The 18,784-nt window shown below is 42.7% G+C and overlaps 1 protein-coding gene across 3 annotated transcripts in view; it reads right to left on the reverse strand.

Moving 5' to 3' along the window:
• FNDC3B (fibronectin type III domain containing 3B) overlaps window positions 1-18,784 on the reverse strand; it is a 148,316-nt gene that overhangs the window by 52,126 nt on the left and 77,406 nt on the right. For all 3 annotated transcript variants that reach the window (XM_052685753.1, XM_052685755.1, XM_052685754.1), the window contains exons 7-9: window positions 7,656-7,714; window positions 3,358-3,515; window positions 1,176-1,235 (exon numbers count right to left, since the gene is read on the reverse strand). In XM_052685753.1, coding sequence (XP_052541713.1) covers window positions 1,176-1,235; window positions 3,358-3,515; window positions 7,656-7,714 — 277 coding nt within the window. The remainder of the gene's footprint in view (window positions 1-1,175; window positions 1,236-3,357; window positions 3,516-7,655; window positions 7,715-18,784) is intronic.

Below are 18,784 nucleotides of genomic sequence, written 5' to 3' on the forward strand. Positions count from 1 at the left end.
TGAGGCAAATACACCCTTCAAAATCCTATGAGGTCTCAACGCCTCACTTTGTAAGACTACCACGTTATTTTAGAAGCTTGCTTTAAAAGCTACACTCAATTGCTTACTGTAGGAAGCTCAGCAGCGTTCTACAACTATCTCCTTGCTACCATCCTTTGGCTGCTGTGGCTGCAACTACTGCCCAGGCAGGGAGTCTGAGCATCTCAGGCAAAGTTGCTTAGGGACCTGAGCAATACTTCAAAAGGCACCAACAGAAAGTAACTTTGAAGAAAAAGAAGGTATAGTATCAGAGGAAGAAAGATGCATTTTGTTTGTTTGTTTGCTCTCCTTGCTTAGAAGTGCTTGTTTAAAGCTTAACAGTAGTGGCCTGGATGGGAAAGAGCCAAACATAGCCCTTGTCCAGACAAAGAGAAGGAAACAATAGACAGGAGCGAAAGGAACTTTTTAAAGGATATTGAGTGTAAGGGAGCAGGATGTGAATCTGAAGCCTTAATTCAAGAGTCAAGTCTTTAAAAAACACAGCATGAGTAGATGGTGTTAAAAACAGCAGGGAGTAGAATTGAGAATGTGTTAATAACTGTTGTGACAAACAATTTTAGAATCAAAGAGAAACATGGTCTAAAAAAATCAAGAGAAGCCAAACTGAATCCATTTTTAGGGAATAAATGCTACAGTTACAGTGGTCAGGTGATCTGCAATCCGCAGATTTACTTTGTGAAGCATGGAGAGTTTATGAAGAAAAAAAAAAACCAAAAATCGTCCGGAGTACCTTTGAGTTTTCTAGCACATCTCTATTACAGTAATTGTGAACACTTGTGGCCAAACACCACTTGCTTCAGTCAAATTTTGAACAAGCCTGAGGTATCCCATTTTGGTACACAAGCACCTTCAGGGCTGTTATATGTACACACAGCAACAGAAATGTAGATGTTTTCTCCCTCTTGCTTTAATTGCACCTTACAGTTGAGTTGGACTAAATGAACCTCTGCATGATTTACTGCCACACAATTGATCAGACCGTATTTAGAATCATAGAATCATAGAATCACCAAGGTTGGAAAAGACCTAAAAGATCACCCAGTCCAACCGTTCACCTATTCCCAATAGCTCCCACTAAACCATGGCAGTCCATTCCAGTGCAAGTTTAAGTGATCTTCATATTCCCACTGACTCACCTGACATGATAATCTGTTGCTGGCCTAAGGTCTTTCAGATTGTATTCTAATTCTTCTCCACTGCAGAGAAAAAATACATCAATTAATTACAAAAAGCAGCATCACACTCAGCACCACTATTGCTTCTCCAGTGACAAGCGACTCCTACATGCTATGACTTGAAAGAAGAAACAGAAATTCCAGCACAGAACAATAGTAGTATACAATACACAAATAATTTGTCAACACATTCCATGTTCTTGAAAACTTTATAAAGCTCTGCATAGGTAACAGAAGGTAGTTATCATCCTAATCTGTTAAGTAACCTATTTATTTCAACACTATCCTTACATTTTGTTGACATTAGATAAAACTCGCTGTGTTTTTCAACCCTCTCAGTGCTGAGGACAGAATCAATACAACATTATTCTGCACTGTTTGCATGTTCATTATTTCAAAATACTTTTTAAAAAGTGTGAGCCCTTGGACATCAGAAGGAAAAGCACTGTTTCTTCCACAACTGCTTCAATAAGTATCATTGTTTTCTCTTCCAGAACCACACTCTGTGCAGACCATACCAAGCAGATGTTTAATTAATATTCTAACATTACTGAAAGAGATTCACGTCTCTTTTAATAGCAAGAACTACTTTCAGTAACATTAGAAGGACTAAGTTTCAGGTATTTTAGGAAAAAAAAAAACAAGAAAAAAACAGTGTAAAAATTGGGCTGGTGTGTCAGGTAAGCCTGAAATTAGCATTCTTTTCCTTTTGGTTAGTTTGCTGGCAAATGAATGTTTGGCTCTAGTCACATACTGCTGATCTTCATAGAATTCTTTGAGCTTAAAGGGGCACATAAAGGCCATGTAGTCCAACTCCCTGCAACCCACAGCTCCATCAGAAGCTCAGAGCCCCACCAGCCTGACCTCAGGGATGCCAGGGACCAGGCACCCACGGCCTCTCTGGGCAACCTGTGCCAGTGCTTCACCACTTTCTTAAGATTACAGTGTGGGTTAGTAGTTAGTTACATAATAATCATCTCCTGTAAGTGCTTGGCTTGTTCATAGTTTTATTAACATATGGGAAATGGGAAAACTCTTGCCGTAAAGAAATATTCCATAGATAGTTGGGAAATTTCAGGGAGATGTCTCAAAAACATGGGAACAAGACCAGACAAAAAGCACGTGCCTGCTGGGCTGCCAGAAATTCAGAAAATAAAACAATTTTTTAAAAAAGCATTTTTAAATATAGCCCAATCTCTGTAAATTCAGTTTTTCCCTTTTGAAAAGGGTGCACTCCTCTGCAGAAAGAGAATGCATTCAACATACTGCAGGACCTTCTTTCACTCCTACGTAACAGCGATCTGTTGGTCACAGCAGGGCATACACAGCACGTTCAGCTAACAGTTGCACACTGCCCAGCAGCAGGAGACAGATTACTCTGAGCAGCTTTAAAACAGATGCACAACGTTTCATAACCAGGAGAAAATGTGCAGCCATCAGAGCAGCACAGAGCAGGCACAAAAAGTACTTGAATGCATCCTTTCTGTTTTAAGAGCTCCTCAGAATGCATTAACATATGAAGATAACTCACAAACAGCTAGTGTAAATATCAGAGAGAAGCAGGCAGCACCTCCCTGGTTAATGCTCTCAGTTTATACTACCCAAGGCAGTCATGCAGTGGACCAGGAGGGATACCCTAATCCACAGGATGTCTTAAGAAAGGAGACAGCTTGGTCTCAAGAGGGAATCCCATGGACGCTGTACCACCTGGACTCTATGCAATGACATTTGTGAAGGATTAACTATTTCACTATAGCCAGGGTCACAACTCAAAGTTTTCTATCCCAGACATCATTAGAGGGAAAGAAAGAAAGGCGTAACACCATCTGTACTTGATCATGAGCTGAGCTCAGCGGATCACTGACATCAGAGACAGAGAAATCCCTCCGAATTTTTACTTAAGGCTGCTAGGAGCCAAGCATTCAAGGCTTTTCTGCGGAGCAATGCAGCCGGCTGATCAGTGTGCTCCCTTCTTAATCACTCTAAGGCAACGGAAAGGAATAGAAAACTCAAGTTTTTCCTGTAGTGCAGTGTGTTGAGGAGAGGGAAGGAGAAAAGCAATAAGGAGCTTGTGGTGAGCATCCTGCCAGCTTGCTGCAGCGAGGGGATCAGATGGAGTGAAGTGTAAAAATGGCCCTGTTACCTGTAAATAATCTTGTATTTCCCATCCTTCCCTTTATCTGATAAGGCAACCTCGTAAGTACAGGTGTAAGGCAAACCATTGTTGTGTCTATCCGTGTTTAAAAGGCCGGCAGGAGGTGACCATGACAGCAAAACTGTTCTTGCTTGAATGTTTGTTACCTGTGAAAGAAACATCAATTTAAAATCATACCACAAATGAATTACTTTATGTCCTGACCAAAAGACTGCTTTATGATCCCTGGTCATAGAACCATGGAATGGCCTAGGTTGAAAAGGACCTCAAAGATCATGTTGTTTCAACTCCCCTGCGTGGGCAGGGTTGCAAACCACCAGACCAGCTGCCCAGACATCAGTGGGCACAGCTAACATGGGATCTAACTGCCAGATGGGTGGGAGATTTCTTTAAGAAAACATTGAAAAAGTGCCTCAAACCTTAGCACCAGAGAACAGAGCAGCTTAATCAGCCCAGCAGTGCAGCACTTCTCCAGCAATACAGGTCCACTACACTAGACTGAAGGAGGAGCTCAGCCAGTGGCATCAGCCCTCAAGGACAGCCTTCTGTTATCAAGCCAAGAAAGAAAGAAAATAACCCCTTCACAGCCCACAGCCTCAAGAGAAGTACAGAACAACAGGAACACTGGCTACCTTGGAAAGGCTGCACAGCATTTTTATGCACATCTTCTGAAAGAAGTGCAGAGACGATACCCTGCAGCATCATCATCCAGATCTGCCTCCCAAGTGCCTTCACTCAGTGTGGAACACCATCCTCACATGAAAGCTCAGTGCTTCCAGGTGAAAAGTACTCTGACGGCGTATGAGTGTGCTATATCAAGCAGATTCTCTCTGAGCAAGCCGTAAATGTGTTTTTAATGCACCGACAGGGAGATGACACCATGAGGTGTCTCTCCTTAAGCTCTTGAAAGTTCAGGATTTTAATTTATAGATTTTATACTTTCTAGGCTAGATAGCTTACAAAAATCCCAAATGCTTCAGAAAAGACAAATAAGTTTTATTCAACAGTTTGTATGTGAATTAAATTATGACAAAGGTACTGCCCATATTTGAAATAATGCTTTTAGAAGATCATAAACACACACTACTACTATACTAGCTCAACCCATCAACACACAGTTTCTTTTATTATCATGGAAATATGCTTGCATAATTGTTTTTCAAAAATCCAGACGAACTTGGAGCTTGAAGCACGATATCCTGCCAATGTTCTATTGAAGTGTTTTTCTCTATGACTACCCACAGGGACACACGTATGTATATTCCGCATATGGTTAAAAACTTTGGCCTTTCATGAACTTCAGCAATCTGTAAAAAGTTAAGTCTTTTCTACGTTTCTTAATAGAAGAGAAAGGGCACTACAGACGAACCACGAGGAACAGTCAGCCTAATTCTGCAATCAGCATGCACACATCTCCATGCAGAGGCTCAGTTCCCAAAGCAGCTCCCAGGCACGGTGCTGCTCCAGCTGCCTTCACGGCACGGCGTTCTGCAGGGCTGCACAGCAGGCACGCTGACTGCTGGTGGGCAGCCCGAAACACAAACCCGAGCTGCACGCACACCAAGGGAGTAAAGCAACAGAGAGTTTGCCTGCGTGATAAAGTCAGAAAAGGCAAACCATACACTCCCTGGGTATATAGGGCAGCACAGCCTGTGCGTGCTCAAGAGAGCACTGGGAGCGGATTTACTTGCACGGGGAGAGATAAACCTATCTCCTGCTCATAGAGTAACAGGCTCACTATCGTGTCATGTTTACCAGCCAAGGGTGTATCTCCTCTGTATCTGATTTAATGCCAAAGCCACCACTTCACCAGGCAACTCCTACGTGAGCAGGAAACACTCGCTTTGCTATGAAAAAGGATAAGTTAAATAAACTTAAGGAATGCTGGAAGTGGCAAGCAGGCACTCACAGGTCTCTCAGGAGCCTGAAGCCCCTTTTGTCCTGGCAAAAGAAGTACCTTCCAGACAACAGCAAGCAGAGCTGGAGCTGCACTTTCAGTCTGTAGGGGACAGGACAGCTAAACTGCAAGAATCACCCATTTACCACAGGAAACTGTTCACTGACACTGTCCTACCATCATCCTACCAGGTCACACCAGCACAGCACTTGGCCACAAGCTCGGCAGAAGTGGGGCTGCTGCTGAGGCTCTGCATGCCCACCCCAAACCTGCAGCACCCAGCACTGCCCCATAGCCGGGCAGCAACAAAAGGTTCTTCTACGAGGAGTTTTGTGTGTCTTGCAAAAAAGCACAGTTAATTATTTCTGAAACCTTCTCAGTCGACACAGTGAATGTCTGCTTTATATGCTATCAAAACTTGCTGGTGTAAATAATTATTTTCTAAAAGCCCCTGGGAAAGAATCCCAACTGCTGTGCTGCTGTAATAAGGTTACAAGGCTGATGAATATCCACCCCTCCACTCTTTCAGGTAACACACAATGTTTCTGTACAACTTTCATTATCTTTCAAATTCCAGGTTAGCATTCACAGGCATCATGTGGTTTGGGGTTTTATTGTGTGTGTGAGAACTACACTGAAAGCCACATTCATCTACTCCCTTGAGGGCAGTGTTTGAAAGATGGGGGTCAAATGGATGCATGGTTATTACTGGGGTGAGATTGTGCTTTTTGATGATGAGCCTAATCCTGCAATTTGAGGCAAAACCCCAGTGATTAAATATGAGTTTAGATGCAGAATAAGGCAACAGAGCAGGCTGCCCTTTGGGAAGCCAGACCCAGTGCTGCAGCCCGGCGCTTTGCTCTGCTGAGCACAGGTTCAGGTTTCCCTTCCCTCAGCCTGGTGTCTGCTGTAGAGAATGCCTGCTTGTCTGCTCCAGTGTGAATTAAAATCAGGAGACTGCCGTTGAAATTAAGGCACAGAATGTTTTTAATTTTTTGCTCTCAATGGGATAAAACCATGACTGAGGTTGCAGCTTGGCTGCAAATCCCTCAAACCTGTAACAACACTACCTCTGAAAACAGGCTTTTTAAAATAAATCGGTAACTTCAGAAGCATGTTTACATTGTTCTTAGAGAGGTGTCTCTACTGGGACACCCAGACAGCTGGTTGGATGGCTCAGTGCATCTCCAGCCATATATGCACAGGAATCACTAGAAAATACATCCTAGCTGACTTTATGCATAATGTGATACATTTTTGTCACATACAACATTGACTACATGCACACAATTACAGTGATTAATGGTTCACAGCACTCCTATGAGTTTAATTACTCATAAATGTCTAAATTACACAGACAGTAGCAGATAATCCCCAGCATTCTTTTGCTACGTGCCATTACCACTGAACCAGGAGGTCATGCTTGGGATTTATTTTAAAGATTCCTACTTTTGAAATAATTCAAGGAAAATCAGTGTTTGTCTGATGGTAATGTTGTATTGCTCTCCGCTTTAAGTGCTCTGGTTGATAAAAATCTCATTACAGAAGGTTCCACATCCTGCTAACCTGCTCAGATTGCTTCTCTTCTCACCTCTGCAGATGTAAACATGACAGCTCACATTCTCCATTTCAAGCATTTTACAAAATCAAGAGTCAGATTCCCCTCCACACAGAACACTAACTCGCTTTGTACAATAAACCCATGCTACTTTTGTGCTTGCTGTGCTTTCCTCTCTTCTCTTCTCTCCCAGAAAATCTCCTGAAGTGTCTGGATTCTATTTACATGCCCACAATACCCTTTTGGTTTTTCATTTGATGCACCCAATTTGAAAATCATCACGTCCAAAGGCCTTACAGCCAGATTTCTTAACAACCTTACCTGATTGTGGTCACACCCAACATTACGGTTATTTACACAGGGATTCAATTTCCATCACAATTCGTGTGCTTTTATGGTTAAGACAAACACAGAATACAGCGATTACCACTGAACAAAAGAATTAGCTTAATTTAATCATGATTATGGACAAATTGCTCGTGACAAATGAAATTAAACCCAGGGGGAAGGGATAGGAGCCATGTAAAGCACCACAAGGAGCTGGACTCCCCAGGACACTGTCAGTAGTGGGAGCTCTCTGCAGACAGGCAGCTGGCGTGACTCCTCCTAATACCCATGAGTTTAAAGGATGCTTCACATTTACTCCCAATGGCTATTATTGTACTGTATCCCTGTAAAATGAGTCAGATATGCATAGAAACCACAACTCATAAAGAAAAAACACTCAGATTTTCCACAGTGAAGTGACCACTATTTTGTGACATCATCTGCTTATCGTATTTGCTATTTCTGGTTGGTATGGGGGCAATTCTGGAATTCTGGATCACGTACCTGTGGCTTCTCCATTCCAGAAAGAATATCTTGAACCCTTTTTGTTTCTGAATCATATTCTGTAAAACAGAGAATGTGGAAATAGGAAGAAAAATAAATTAATGAAACAAAACAAAAATATCAGCTCTATCAACAGTCCTTCAGGAAGCTGTGAATAGGAGATGCAGGTTATCTGTACACGAGCAACAGATGTTCTGCTATTGCAAATGTAAGGTAAACAGGTACAGAAATTAGTGTTAAAAATATAACAGGAGAAAAGGAGAAAACGCAGTAAATGCACGTATTTGGAAAAGTGGGGTTATCTGTAGAGGTGTCCTCCACCGTGTTACTGAGGGGCTTGGTTTTACAGAGCAACACCACCCTGCTTCCAAAGGCGATGGCTGTGGAAGAGCCCCAGCTCCCTCCAGCTCCCAAGCCAGACCCTATGTGCCAACTGTGCTCCCTCATCCCCCACCAGTGGGGCAGGATGCAATTTCCCCCGGATTAGATGAATCAATTAAGCACAGAAGATACCACAAAAGCAATCATCTGAGCAGTGGAATCAGAATTTTCCCCCACCAATCCCCCAAAGAAGTCTAGAGGTAAGGCATCAGCTCAGAGTAATGAGGTGACAGAAAGCAGCTTTATTCCTTTTGGACCGCAGCACGGAGAGGCCACGCTTTCCACTATGCTGTTCTCTAATGGAAAACTAGGAACATATTTTCTTTCTTTCTTAAATGTTAAGGTAAAAGTTTGCTAGCCAAAGCAGAGAAATACATCTCCCCCACCCCTCCAAACAAAATGTGTAGGGTCTCTTTATAAAAAAAGACAAAGTATTTGACACAGGAAGCAAAAAACCCCTATACATTAATAAAGAAAAACGGCTAAGATTAGAACAACAGCTTTCCCAAATGATTCCCCCCAAACCTGACCTACTTCTTCCAGCCCAAGAATGTGTCTTTATTTTTGTCCATGACCTGCTTTTGAAAAGTACATCTTCTTTTTGAAAATTCCATCCACTCGGCTGCCAGAAACAAACTGGCTGAATGCTGATGGCAGACCTCCAACATCAATGCCCATCTCTCCTAACAAGAGCGCAGCTCACCAAGGTGCAGAGTGGGAGTGACAGATCTGCTGCTTCGTGCATTCCTGGACTCCTTTTGGTCTCAGCCACTTGGAAAGGAATGAAGTCATAATAATTCAGAATAAGAGAAGGATAACATGAGTGCTTTTTTCCATAGCAGATAACCTTTCGAGCGTTTTATAAACTGTATAAACTGACAGGGTTTAGACAGCGCAAGATGTGTTGACTTGAAAACTATAGAGATGGACTAAACTGCTCAGGAAAAGGTTGAGATACCGATCCAAGTGACAACATCACCAAAACTGCAGGGGCTCAGAGCTCAGGGTTCCCCTTAGTGCTATTACCGGTGCAGAACTGGACACTTGGATCCAGGCGTAGAAACTGCAAAGAACCAGCAGGCTTTTCTCAAAGGGACGTTAGTAAGAAGCAGCTTCTGTGGCTACAGAACGCAACAAAAATGCTGCTACTATTCTACTGAAAGTTTATGGTTATTAGGTCATCCTTAATTACAGCCCCCAGAAGCTAAGCACGCATCACTTTCAACCTTAAATCCCAAACATGTGAGCTGAATTTTCTTTCTCTACTTTCTAGCAAGGACGCCACCAGCGTCACACTAAGCAGAAGAAAATAAACCCTGGAGCTCCAAGATATCCCACTTCCCTCTCCTGTGAAAGACAATCACTTTGTGCAGTGCTAAGTCCTCTGACCTTCGCGGGTCAAGGCTGAAGGTTCACACTGTTCCAAATACTGGAACTGACTTTAGGACCTAATAGAGCAGGAGAACACCCAGGAAATAAAGAATAATAATTACAATATAATCAATTAAATTAAAAAATACTACCTTGATCAGGCTTCTCAGCAAAGAGTCCTACAAGCAATTTTTTGGTATTACCTCTCAGGCAGGCAGTGAGTCCATAAGGTGGCTCTGAGCAACAAGCACACCAAAGCCTTAAGATATTAAAAGCACATGGACACCGATGGGCACAGCGTGGACATTTACGAGTAATAGGTAACGCCACGTGGAAACACTGCAAGTGTAAAATTAAAGGCAGGAAGCAATAGGTGTGCACATGTGTAACAGCAGCTCAGGTGGAAAGGGAGCTCAGGATTTAGCCCAACCTCTGTCTTAAAGCTAGGAAAAGAATAGTGCAAATCTGCTCCATGGAAAAACTTGTTAACAAAACAGAAGCCATCAGTTACAAGAGAGAAACAAGCTCACAACATTGTATCATATCATAACATTCTTACAGTATTTCAAATACTTAGTTTCCCATTTCACGAGCCATAAAGTTTCTCAAGCTTCTATGGATGGCTGATCTCCTTTCAATAACAAACATAATTATTCACAGTCTCCTGAACCAGACTAAGGAGAATGGGGCTGTCCGGAATCCCACCCCAGCAGGACGCTGCCTTACCTGGCAGCCCCTTCACAGCACGTCAGCATCAAGCTCAACAAGGAGCAAAAGCACTTTTTAAAGAGAAAACGAGAGAGAAGAAAAAAAAAAAAACATCTCATGTGCTCCACGCTGATAACAGAAGTGCTGGAAAGGCTTTTTTTCTGCAGTAACACTAACAGTCTCATGACCACCGTTAATCAATGTGCATTGGTGACTGTTCCTAGATGAGTTCACAGGGGTGCTTAGGGACAAGGATGCCACAGGTGCAGTGGTGGAAAGGTGGGAAGAATAGGAGGAGGAATAGGGAAACCATGGTGTTAAACACTCCTTTTTTCCTTTCCTTTTTTTTTGACACTGGGAACGGTTCAGTCACGTCAAGGAAGAGCCCAAGAAACACTTGGTCATTGTCCTATTCTAAGCTTTCCCCTCCACATCTGTTCCCTGCATCTGCTGTGGCAAAACTCTTCATCCTAGGAGGAAGCAGGGGGTGGGGATAAATTCCTTGTGAGTGCTCATGGAGTCCTCCGAGGGAGGGCAAAGAAGCCGAACTCTCATGCAGCTCTCACTGCCTAAGAGACGTTAGAGCTGACCCAAGCTACAAAATGGATCCAGTGTTTCAGGCTAACCAGCCTCTTGTAGCAGAGGAGCCAGCTGTAAGACCTGGAGCTCATCTCAGTTTGTGTTTTCACCAGCTCTCTTTTTTCAAAGTTTTGGGTCATCACCATAGCTTCACAGATATAACCAAGAGTAAACGTCCCTGACAAATACGCAATGCTTTCCCAGCAGCTGTTTGGTGCTAACAGCATTTCAACACTAATTCTTGCTGAACTAAAGCCTTTCATTATATGCTTCTGTTAGCATGCATCTATGTTCCTTTCTGCACGTACGGTACAAATATAATTTCAGATCTTTCCAACAACACTTCTGAAATCCAAGAACAGCTTTAAAATACAGAAAGAAAAAAAAAAAAAATCTTTTCATTTCCAGGTAAGTTTGAAGTTTCCATGAATATTTTTCATGTTTGCATGAGCAGCAGCTGTGTATGTAAATGGTTTGAAATAGCTGCAAGCTCTAAACTAATTAACATTTTCCCATTGCAAATAGAGATTTTAGGTTTGTTCTGCATTCTTTCCTCCACAGAAAGGAAGAGGTCCAGCTCAATACTTAGCTTCTGGCCACAGAAAGTATTTACTGTTTCAACAGCCTTTCCATTCCAAAGCAATGACATCAGCACCAGCACTTCACAAGCTTCCAGCCTAATTCTCAAGCAGAGCTCCACGCTCACAGATATGCCAGTCATAACATGACATGCTTTCTCAGAATCTGTTCCAGATTTATTGGGGCTGTGACCAGCTTTAATGCTAGGAGAGATCTTTTATCAGTCACGTACTGCACAACCTATGAGCTGCAAGGAAACAAAGATCAGAACACAGCACAGCTCCTTTGTAAACTGCCTGCCGATGTCAAGGCTAAAGACACACGCTTCTTTGGAACACATACAGATCTTTTGCTTTTAAATGACTGTAGAAATACACATTAAATTATGTGTATCTCCTTACACAAGAACAAGCCTAAAACTTCAGATGCCACACTGCAGTGAAGTCACAGAAACGAGGACTGGTGGGGACGTCGCATGGTCACTGAGTCCCTCATCCTGCACCAAAACATGACCACATCCATACCCACTCCAACAGATCTCTGCATGTTTGTTTGTTTGTTTAATTTTAGAAATAGCAATTACAAAAAATAAACAAAATACAAACAACACGATCACGACAATCTTAAATGGTCCTAAACTGGGCAGCATTACTTGAGGCACTGAATGCTTCATAAAGCGGAAAAGAAGTCTTTATTTTCAAAACAGTCAATCATGCCACACTAAAATACAGCCCACTGAGGAAGACTGCCAATGAAGCCTACAAATATCAGAACGAGTTTTCAGTTCTAAATACTCAGCGTTTCAACTTTCTGCTAATGCCAACAAAGCTAACAGAAACATCAGCAATAGAACACGACTGCAGCTCCCATATCTGTGCTACAGAACCTGACACTGCCCAACTTCAAGAAAAGATCCAACTGTTGAAATGATCCTGTTCTTAAAAGATAAATTGCTGTGCATGTTACACTAGTCCTCCATTTCTAAGAGTCTTCCCCTACTGCTGTTTTACTCCTCCTGCTAAAATGCCTTACTTGATGTCTATAAGTGTGGTCTTCAAAACCAAATCCGTATGGAAAGCATATCTACAGTCAAGCTACTCCCTAAGTAACTGAAGGCAATGAAAACAGAAATCCTGCATAACATCCAGAAATCTACTGTCAGACCTAAATAAGTAAAATGAATCCCTAGCCATTGGGATTTACTGAAACGTATGCCTCAGCATCATTGTAATCTATGCATAAATTAAAGGATGCACTCTCAACTTGATAGCTTTCCCACAACTGCTGTCAGTTTTCTACTGCCAATGTGGCTGGGCATTCTAAATAACTGGAGTGCAAATTCAGTTCATCTGGTTTATTCCTCTTTCGCATCCATATTCTGCAACTTTAACCAAAGATATCTGCTATCACTTCGACAAGCATCAGATGTTTTCTCACCAAGCAGATGCAGAAACATTCAGCTGCACATAACTTCCTCTAAAATTTGTTTTAAAACTAAATGTTAATTGCATTCAATGCTTCCATGTCCCCCAGTATTGTTTTGATGTACATTTCTTCTAGGAAAGCAGCAGCAAGGGAAATAAGATCAGCTGCACCTACAAGAGAAATGAAATGCTGGATGCAAGGGACAAATGGAGTGTAAGTGACAAGCTGGGTTTGTTTTTCTCTGCTTCTTTGTGGCTACTGCTGGGACACAGCAATAACAACTCCTGCTTCATTGGCTGAAGATCTGAGTGAATTCCTACTGTGAACACGCAGTTGGTCCATTAGAAGGCAGAAAAGGGCTTTCTTAGGAAAATACAGCAACTGCCCAGTCTATATCACATACAATTTTCATCTTAAGAAAGCACTCTGTACATCTTGCAAAGAAGATAACAGACGCAATGCACTTACATATGGCTGCAGCTGGCTGGTTTTGAAGGAACACCAAATAAAACAATGACATAACCCACAGAAACATAGAAAGCACAAGCTGAATCTACTGCAACAACAGACTTGACTTACACATAGGACATCTCAGAGAACTCTCTTTCCTACTTTCAACTTGCTTTAGCTCATTCTCTGTATCAAAGCAGTTTTGCCTTTGTTTACCTTAGGCAGATTGGTTTTTTGCTGCTATACAACAGCAGCCTCCCTGCTACATGGGCTTGAGAAGATGAGAATCTGCTGATAAACATGCACTGGCTCCATGGGCTGCCACATGCAGTAGCCACAAGGCTTCCCTTCCGTGAAGCCACAGTGAAAAATGCCATAGCTGATTCACAAAAAAGCAGCTAGCCAAGAACAGCCATTTAATATTCTGCTGATTTTATTAGCATAATTTAAAGTGCTACAGAATGCACTCCAAAGCACTCCTCTAAGCGGTGCCAGGCAAATCCCTGCATCCACACTTGCAAGATGTGTGAAGACTCCCCACGCTGGCAAGCGCTCCTGTGTGACAGCTATTAGTAAGGTTGAACAAAGCATCTTTGTAGCTAAAAATACAAATATCTACAGGTTGAGCAGCTGAGAGATGTAAGACATTCACATTCTGGCCAAGGAGGGGACTGCACAGTTATCTGCTGAACAGCCACCAGAGAACAGCAGCTCAGTGCAGTTCATCTCTGATGAGATCACAGAAGCAGGCTTGGAAATTTTCTTTTTTTTCTCCTCAAAATTACACAGTCACTACTTCCTAATTAATAAGTGATTTTACTCAATCACTGACCCTTCCTGCACCCTGCCCAACCTGACTGATGACTAAACTGCTATAATGTGAGTTTATCAGTGCTTGTTTTAAACAAGCATTACCTCTCTTCTTTCAAGACTTTCTTCCTTTCCTGTATCGTTTCTGATTTGAATAGATTTGTAAGAGCTCCTTTTCTTTGCTACATCTTTGCAAAATGCTCTTCTTCCTGTTCTTTTAGGAGTTTTCAGGTTTGCAAGCAGCCTGCTTATAGTTGCCATTAACGCCTTCCATGTGAAGCTACAATAAAACTTTCTGATCTGACATAGAGACTGAAAAGCCCTCTTCCCATTCTCCCGCAGCTCCTGACTCACAGCTTCTGGGCCAGAATCTGATGCTTCATTTCAGCTGCAAGCTTTGCCAGCAAATGGTAATCTTTTTCTAGACACAATGAAGTTCTTCAAACGTCTCATGATTTTCTATGACAGCTGGAATGCGTGGCATCGCCTTATCCCTAATTCCATTCATTTATTTGCGTACTGTTCCATGCCCTCCCTCTCTCAGCTCTATTTCCTGTCACTTCAGCCCATGACTGCCTGTCTGTCTTTGCCTTCATCGCTATTCAGAGCCACCGTGCTCCCTGGCAGGGCAGTCCAGGCAGCCCTCCAAGTCTGAGGAACTGAGCGGTCATTCAAAGGCAGAAGTAACTCCTGCCCAGAGCAACACGTCACTACTATTATTACCACAATCACAGTCAAAAAAGCCCTACGTGATCTTCCAAGATCAGGAGAGGAGGTGGTGAGGGCTGACTGTGCCACCAAGGTACTGATGCTCCTAAACCGTGGCTCTAAAGCAGGCCTCGCTGCTGCCAGCTGTGAAATGACGTTATCTGGAACTTACAGACCCAAGATTTCCTCTCGGAAATAAAAGGTTCCCTTCAGTCACGGCAACAGACATCTCAGCAGCTGGGCAACGTAAGGTCAGAAAGTCACAGACATGAGCAACAAGAGGCGGTCACATCACTTTTCTCTCCGCTGAGTTCTGCATTGATGGAAAGCACAATCTTGACAGCACCAAAAATCGCACTCATCTCTTCACAGACTGATCACAGCTCCGCTGCAGACAGCTGTCCTGCGAATTTGTCTCCATCCCTCTTTCTCTCCATGGATCCAGCTGAGGCAGCCAACAGGTGATCCCCACACCCTCACATGTGAGCGAAAAACAATTCCCATAAAGCACAGCCTCTGACAAGTTTTCAGTGTTACCAAACTGAGGCGAGAGGTTTTCCAGCACTGTGACAGCAGTACCATGCTGATCAGGAAACACTATTCTCTAAAAGACTATCCACAACGCAAGGAGACAATGGTAGCTCTACTGCACCTAGAATAAAACTTGCTTCTTCTGAATCCTGAAAATTACAACCATGCAAAAACTGGCCAACAAACACTTTTGGTAATCTGCCCATTACACACAATAGAAGCATTTTCCTGATCAAACAAAAAAAGCTTGCAAAATAACCTGCAAATATGCATATTTGCGCAGGAAAACAATCAGACAGCACAGCTGGAGCAAACTCCCTAGGAGCTACAGAAGTGGTCTGGATTAAAGGGAGCTCCAAGCCAAAATTAACAATCTCCTTGGCCACCATTGCTACATCAGTGAGAAGGCAGCAGAGCACTTTCCTAACACAAAGGCATACGGGTGCCCGCCAGAGCTGAAGAGACTCTAAGTAAATAAGTGCAAGCCAAATTTTGCCTTCAGTCACAGCTACTCAGCCTCCCTTGAATAAGAGGATAAATGTCTTCTTCAGGTTTTGCTACAGGCAATGGAAAGAGCTTTGAGATGTTAGGCTTTCAGAATGACCCATTTCTTACTCTCAGAATAACAGAGCTATTTTCCTCTTATGAGCAGGTAAGCAGGCAAAATTTCTCTAGGGAAGGACAAAAGCAGAAAATTGGCATTTTAACTGCACTTGATTTTGTCTTAATACTTACACCGAAGGAGAAATTCTGTTTCTATGCACTATTTACAGTATCTGCATGTTTTTAAAAGTTAGATTTCACAGAGAAAAAAGACTTCAAATTTGAAATACAGTGAGTTTCTGTGGGACCTGTACTGGGATTTTTCACCATTAGCTGAGGTGAACAGCCACAGAGTCATCTTGCTTTCTGAAAGAATCCTATGCTAGCTTTCCTCTTATGTTACTGACCTTTCTAGATGAAAGCTACAATGTAGCCAGATTGCAGGAACTTTGGGGACCATCCATCAGAGCAACCCAAGATGAGAAATTTTATTTATTTAAATAAATTTAGATAACAGCAGGACAAGGGGAAATGGTTTTAAGTTGAGGGAGGGGAGATTTAGATTGGATGTCGGGGGAAGTTCTTTGCTATGAGAGTGGTGAGGTGCTGGAACAGCTGCCCAGAGAGGCTGTGATGCCCCGTCCATCCCTGGAGGTGTTCAAGGCCAGGTTGGATGGGGCCCTGGGCAGCCTGGGCTGGTATTAAATGGGGAGGTTGGTGGCCCTGCATGTGGCGGGGGGTTGGAAATCCGTGATCCTTGAGGTCCCTTCCAACCTGGGCGATCCTGTGAACTGTCTGTGCAATTAACAGTGCTGGGCTGAGGATGACATAAAATCTCAATTACTTCAATGGCCACTTTCACCCCTGCAAATCTTCCCGAATATTTAAAACGTTTCTCAGAAATATCCGCCTGATTATGGATCACTGGGAAGGCTTCAGCAAAGCAACAAGGATTTCAGCTTGATCTGGATTTCATTGCTGAGATGAAATTCAGACAGAAGTCACATGGACCACAGTAAATCAAAGCAGCTGCTTCCAAAGCACAGCTCCTTGAAGAAAAAAACAAACAAAAAAAACCCAGAGCCCCAAGGTTCTGGACAAAGCCTTCTATAATAATAAACCATGGAGAAAATGAATCGACTGCTTCATTCTAAAGGAAAGCTCGCTCACTTTTAAATTGCAATTCTCAAAACTCTGGACGTCAAATTCCATCCGTTCTCAGAAAAGGAAACTCACTGATGGGTAAACAAATCCCATTAACTTCAGCGGGACATGAAATTTCAATTCATTAGCTTTGTAAATCCAGATGAACATACAAACAGACATTGTTCAGGACATCTGGGCAGACAAATAGGGATTGTTCATTAAATTATTAGGTGTTTTTATTTTTTTGTACTCTGGAGGGAGGAAATGTTCTACCTCTTCACTATAAATACCCCCTTCCCTCCTGGCTCAATGGCCCAGATATTTCCAAATAAGGGAAATTTGCTTCCCTTCCTTTGTCGGTGGTCCACATTATCTCTCCTACTAACTGGTGAGAATACACTGTTTATCTTGCTCTGAAGCCCTGAGACCTTTGTGTAACTTTTCTCCCCAGCACAGGGATTTAGTTACTGAGCATTTAAACAGGATGAAAACGGCGTTGATATGTTGTTTTGTGTTTTTTTCCTTGGTTGGATATCTATAAATTACGTAAACTCCTAGGAAAAAAGTCTCAGACTCAGATTTCAGTCTTCTGGATTTGACTGTCGGCAGCAGCAGAAGCTGCAAATTCTTGAGATAATATGAAGATCCTTTGGGGGAAGAGGTGCCTTGCGTCATCCAGCACCAACTTCCTGATAAATCATGGAGCAGATAGCTTATCCAGCTCCCCTCTGCCAGAGATCACGGTGGAAATACGAGACGAGGGAGGGATGAAAGCAGATGGGACAAATAATAGGAGAGGCTAGAGGGGTCAATCAGAATTGTGAAAAACAGCCCTGGGGAAAAACAATAAAAGGTTTAAGTAACCAGTGAGGTGAAATGAGAGCCCTGGATCCAGATTTTCCCCCTTTAGGGTGCTGTGCTACACTTTCCTGGATTTTGAGCCATGTTTCTAATAGGATGGCTTGTTTAAGGTTAGGTTTATTTTGTCTGAGCTTCTTCGATGAGACTGCAAATGTAAGCAGAGGCACAGTGACCCACTTGCCCTGGCTCTGCCTCAGTTGTGGAAGCTCCAGAGACCAAATCACAGCAGCTTAAAGCCATGCCAGATCAAGCTGCCCGCAGCTACTAAGCGTTTTGTTTGTATCTTCAGTTTCCACAAGCTTGGATTAAACCATGTTTAAACATATTTATGTTCACCTTAAAGAGCAGTGAGATTCAAGATGGGACACCACTGTGAAGTTATATTAAGCAGCAACACTCCTATTTAGATGATGAAGACAATCTCCTATCAACAACTTCTGGTTGCCTAAGTTATGAAGCTGATCCTTTCATCTTCTCAGATAAGTGCATAAAAATAGAGTGCGAATATCTCCTCTTTCCTACCCTAATTGCAGGAATCTGTGCTAATGAAGCACAAAACAGTTTTCCTGCCAGAATGAAGTGTGCTCTCTCACTCACAATCCCCTTAAGTTTGGTTTTGTTCCTGCAGCACGGTATGGCATGAAGATACTTCTGTGCTCACAACAGTCCACATGCAGACAAGCTTCCACAGGCTTGTAAATTCCTGGAAATTATTTTGCACACAATGGACTTCCAAGAAAAGGCTGGTCAGGGAAAGACACGCTACCTGGAACAACCCATAGGCAGCCCCAAAGCAAGACACTGCTGGTTTTGGAACTGGGCAAAGCAACGGCTACGGGAGGGGGAGTATGTGAGCACCAACTTGACTTCAGTATCACTGCTCTCCTTTGGATGTTTCATTTTAACCTTTCTCCATGAAAACCTTGTGATCCAAGACAAATTTCATAGCAGCAGAAAAAACTGAAGTTTGTTTTTCCCCTTCAATACGCAACGTCTTTCTCAGTCAAAGTGGATAAATAGCTCAGCAATTCTCTTCA

The sequence above is a fragment of the Tympanuchus pallidicinctus genome, unplaced genomic scaffold, assembly GCF_026119805.1.
Source record: "Tympanuchus pallidicinctus isolate F22 unplaced genomic scaffold, pur_lepc_1.0 scaffold22, whole genome shotgun sequence".
Lineage (NCBI taxonomy): Eukaryota > Metazoa > Chordata > Aves > Galliformes > Phasianidae > Tympanuchus > Tympanuchus pallidicinctus.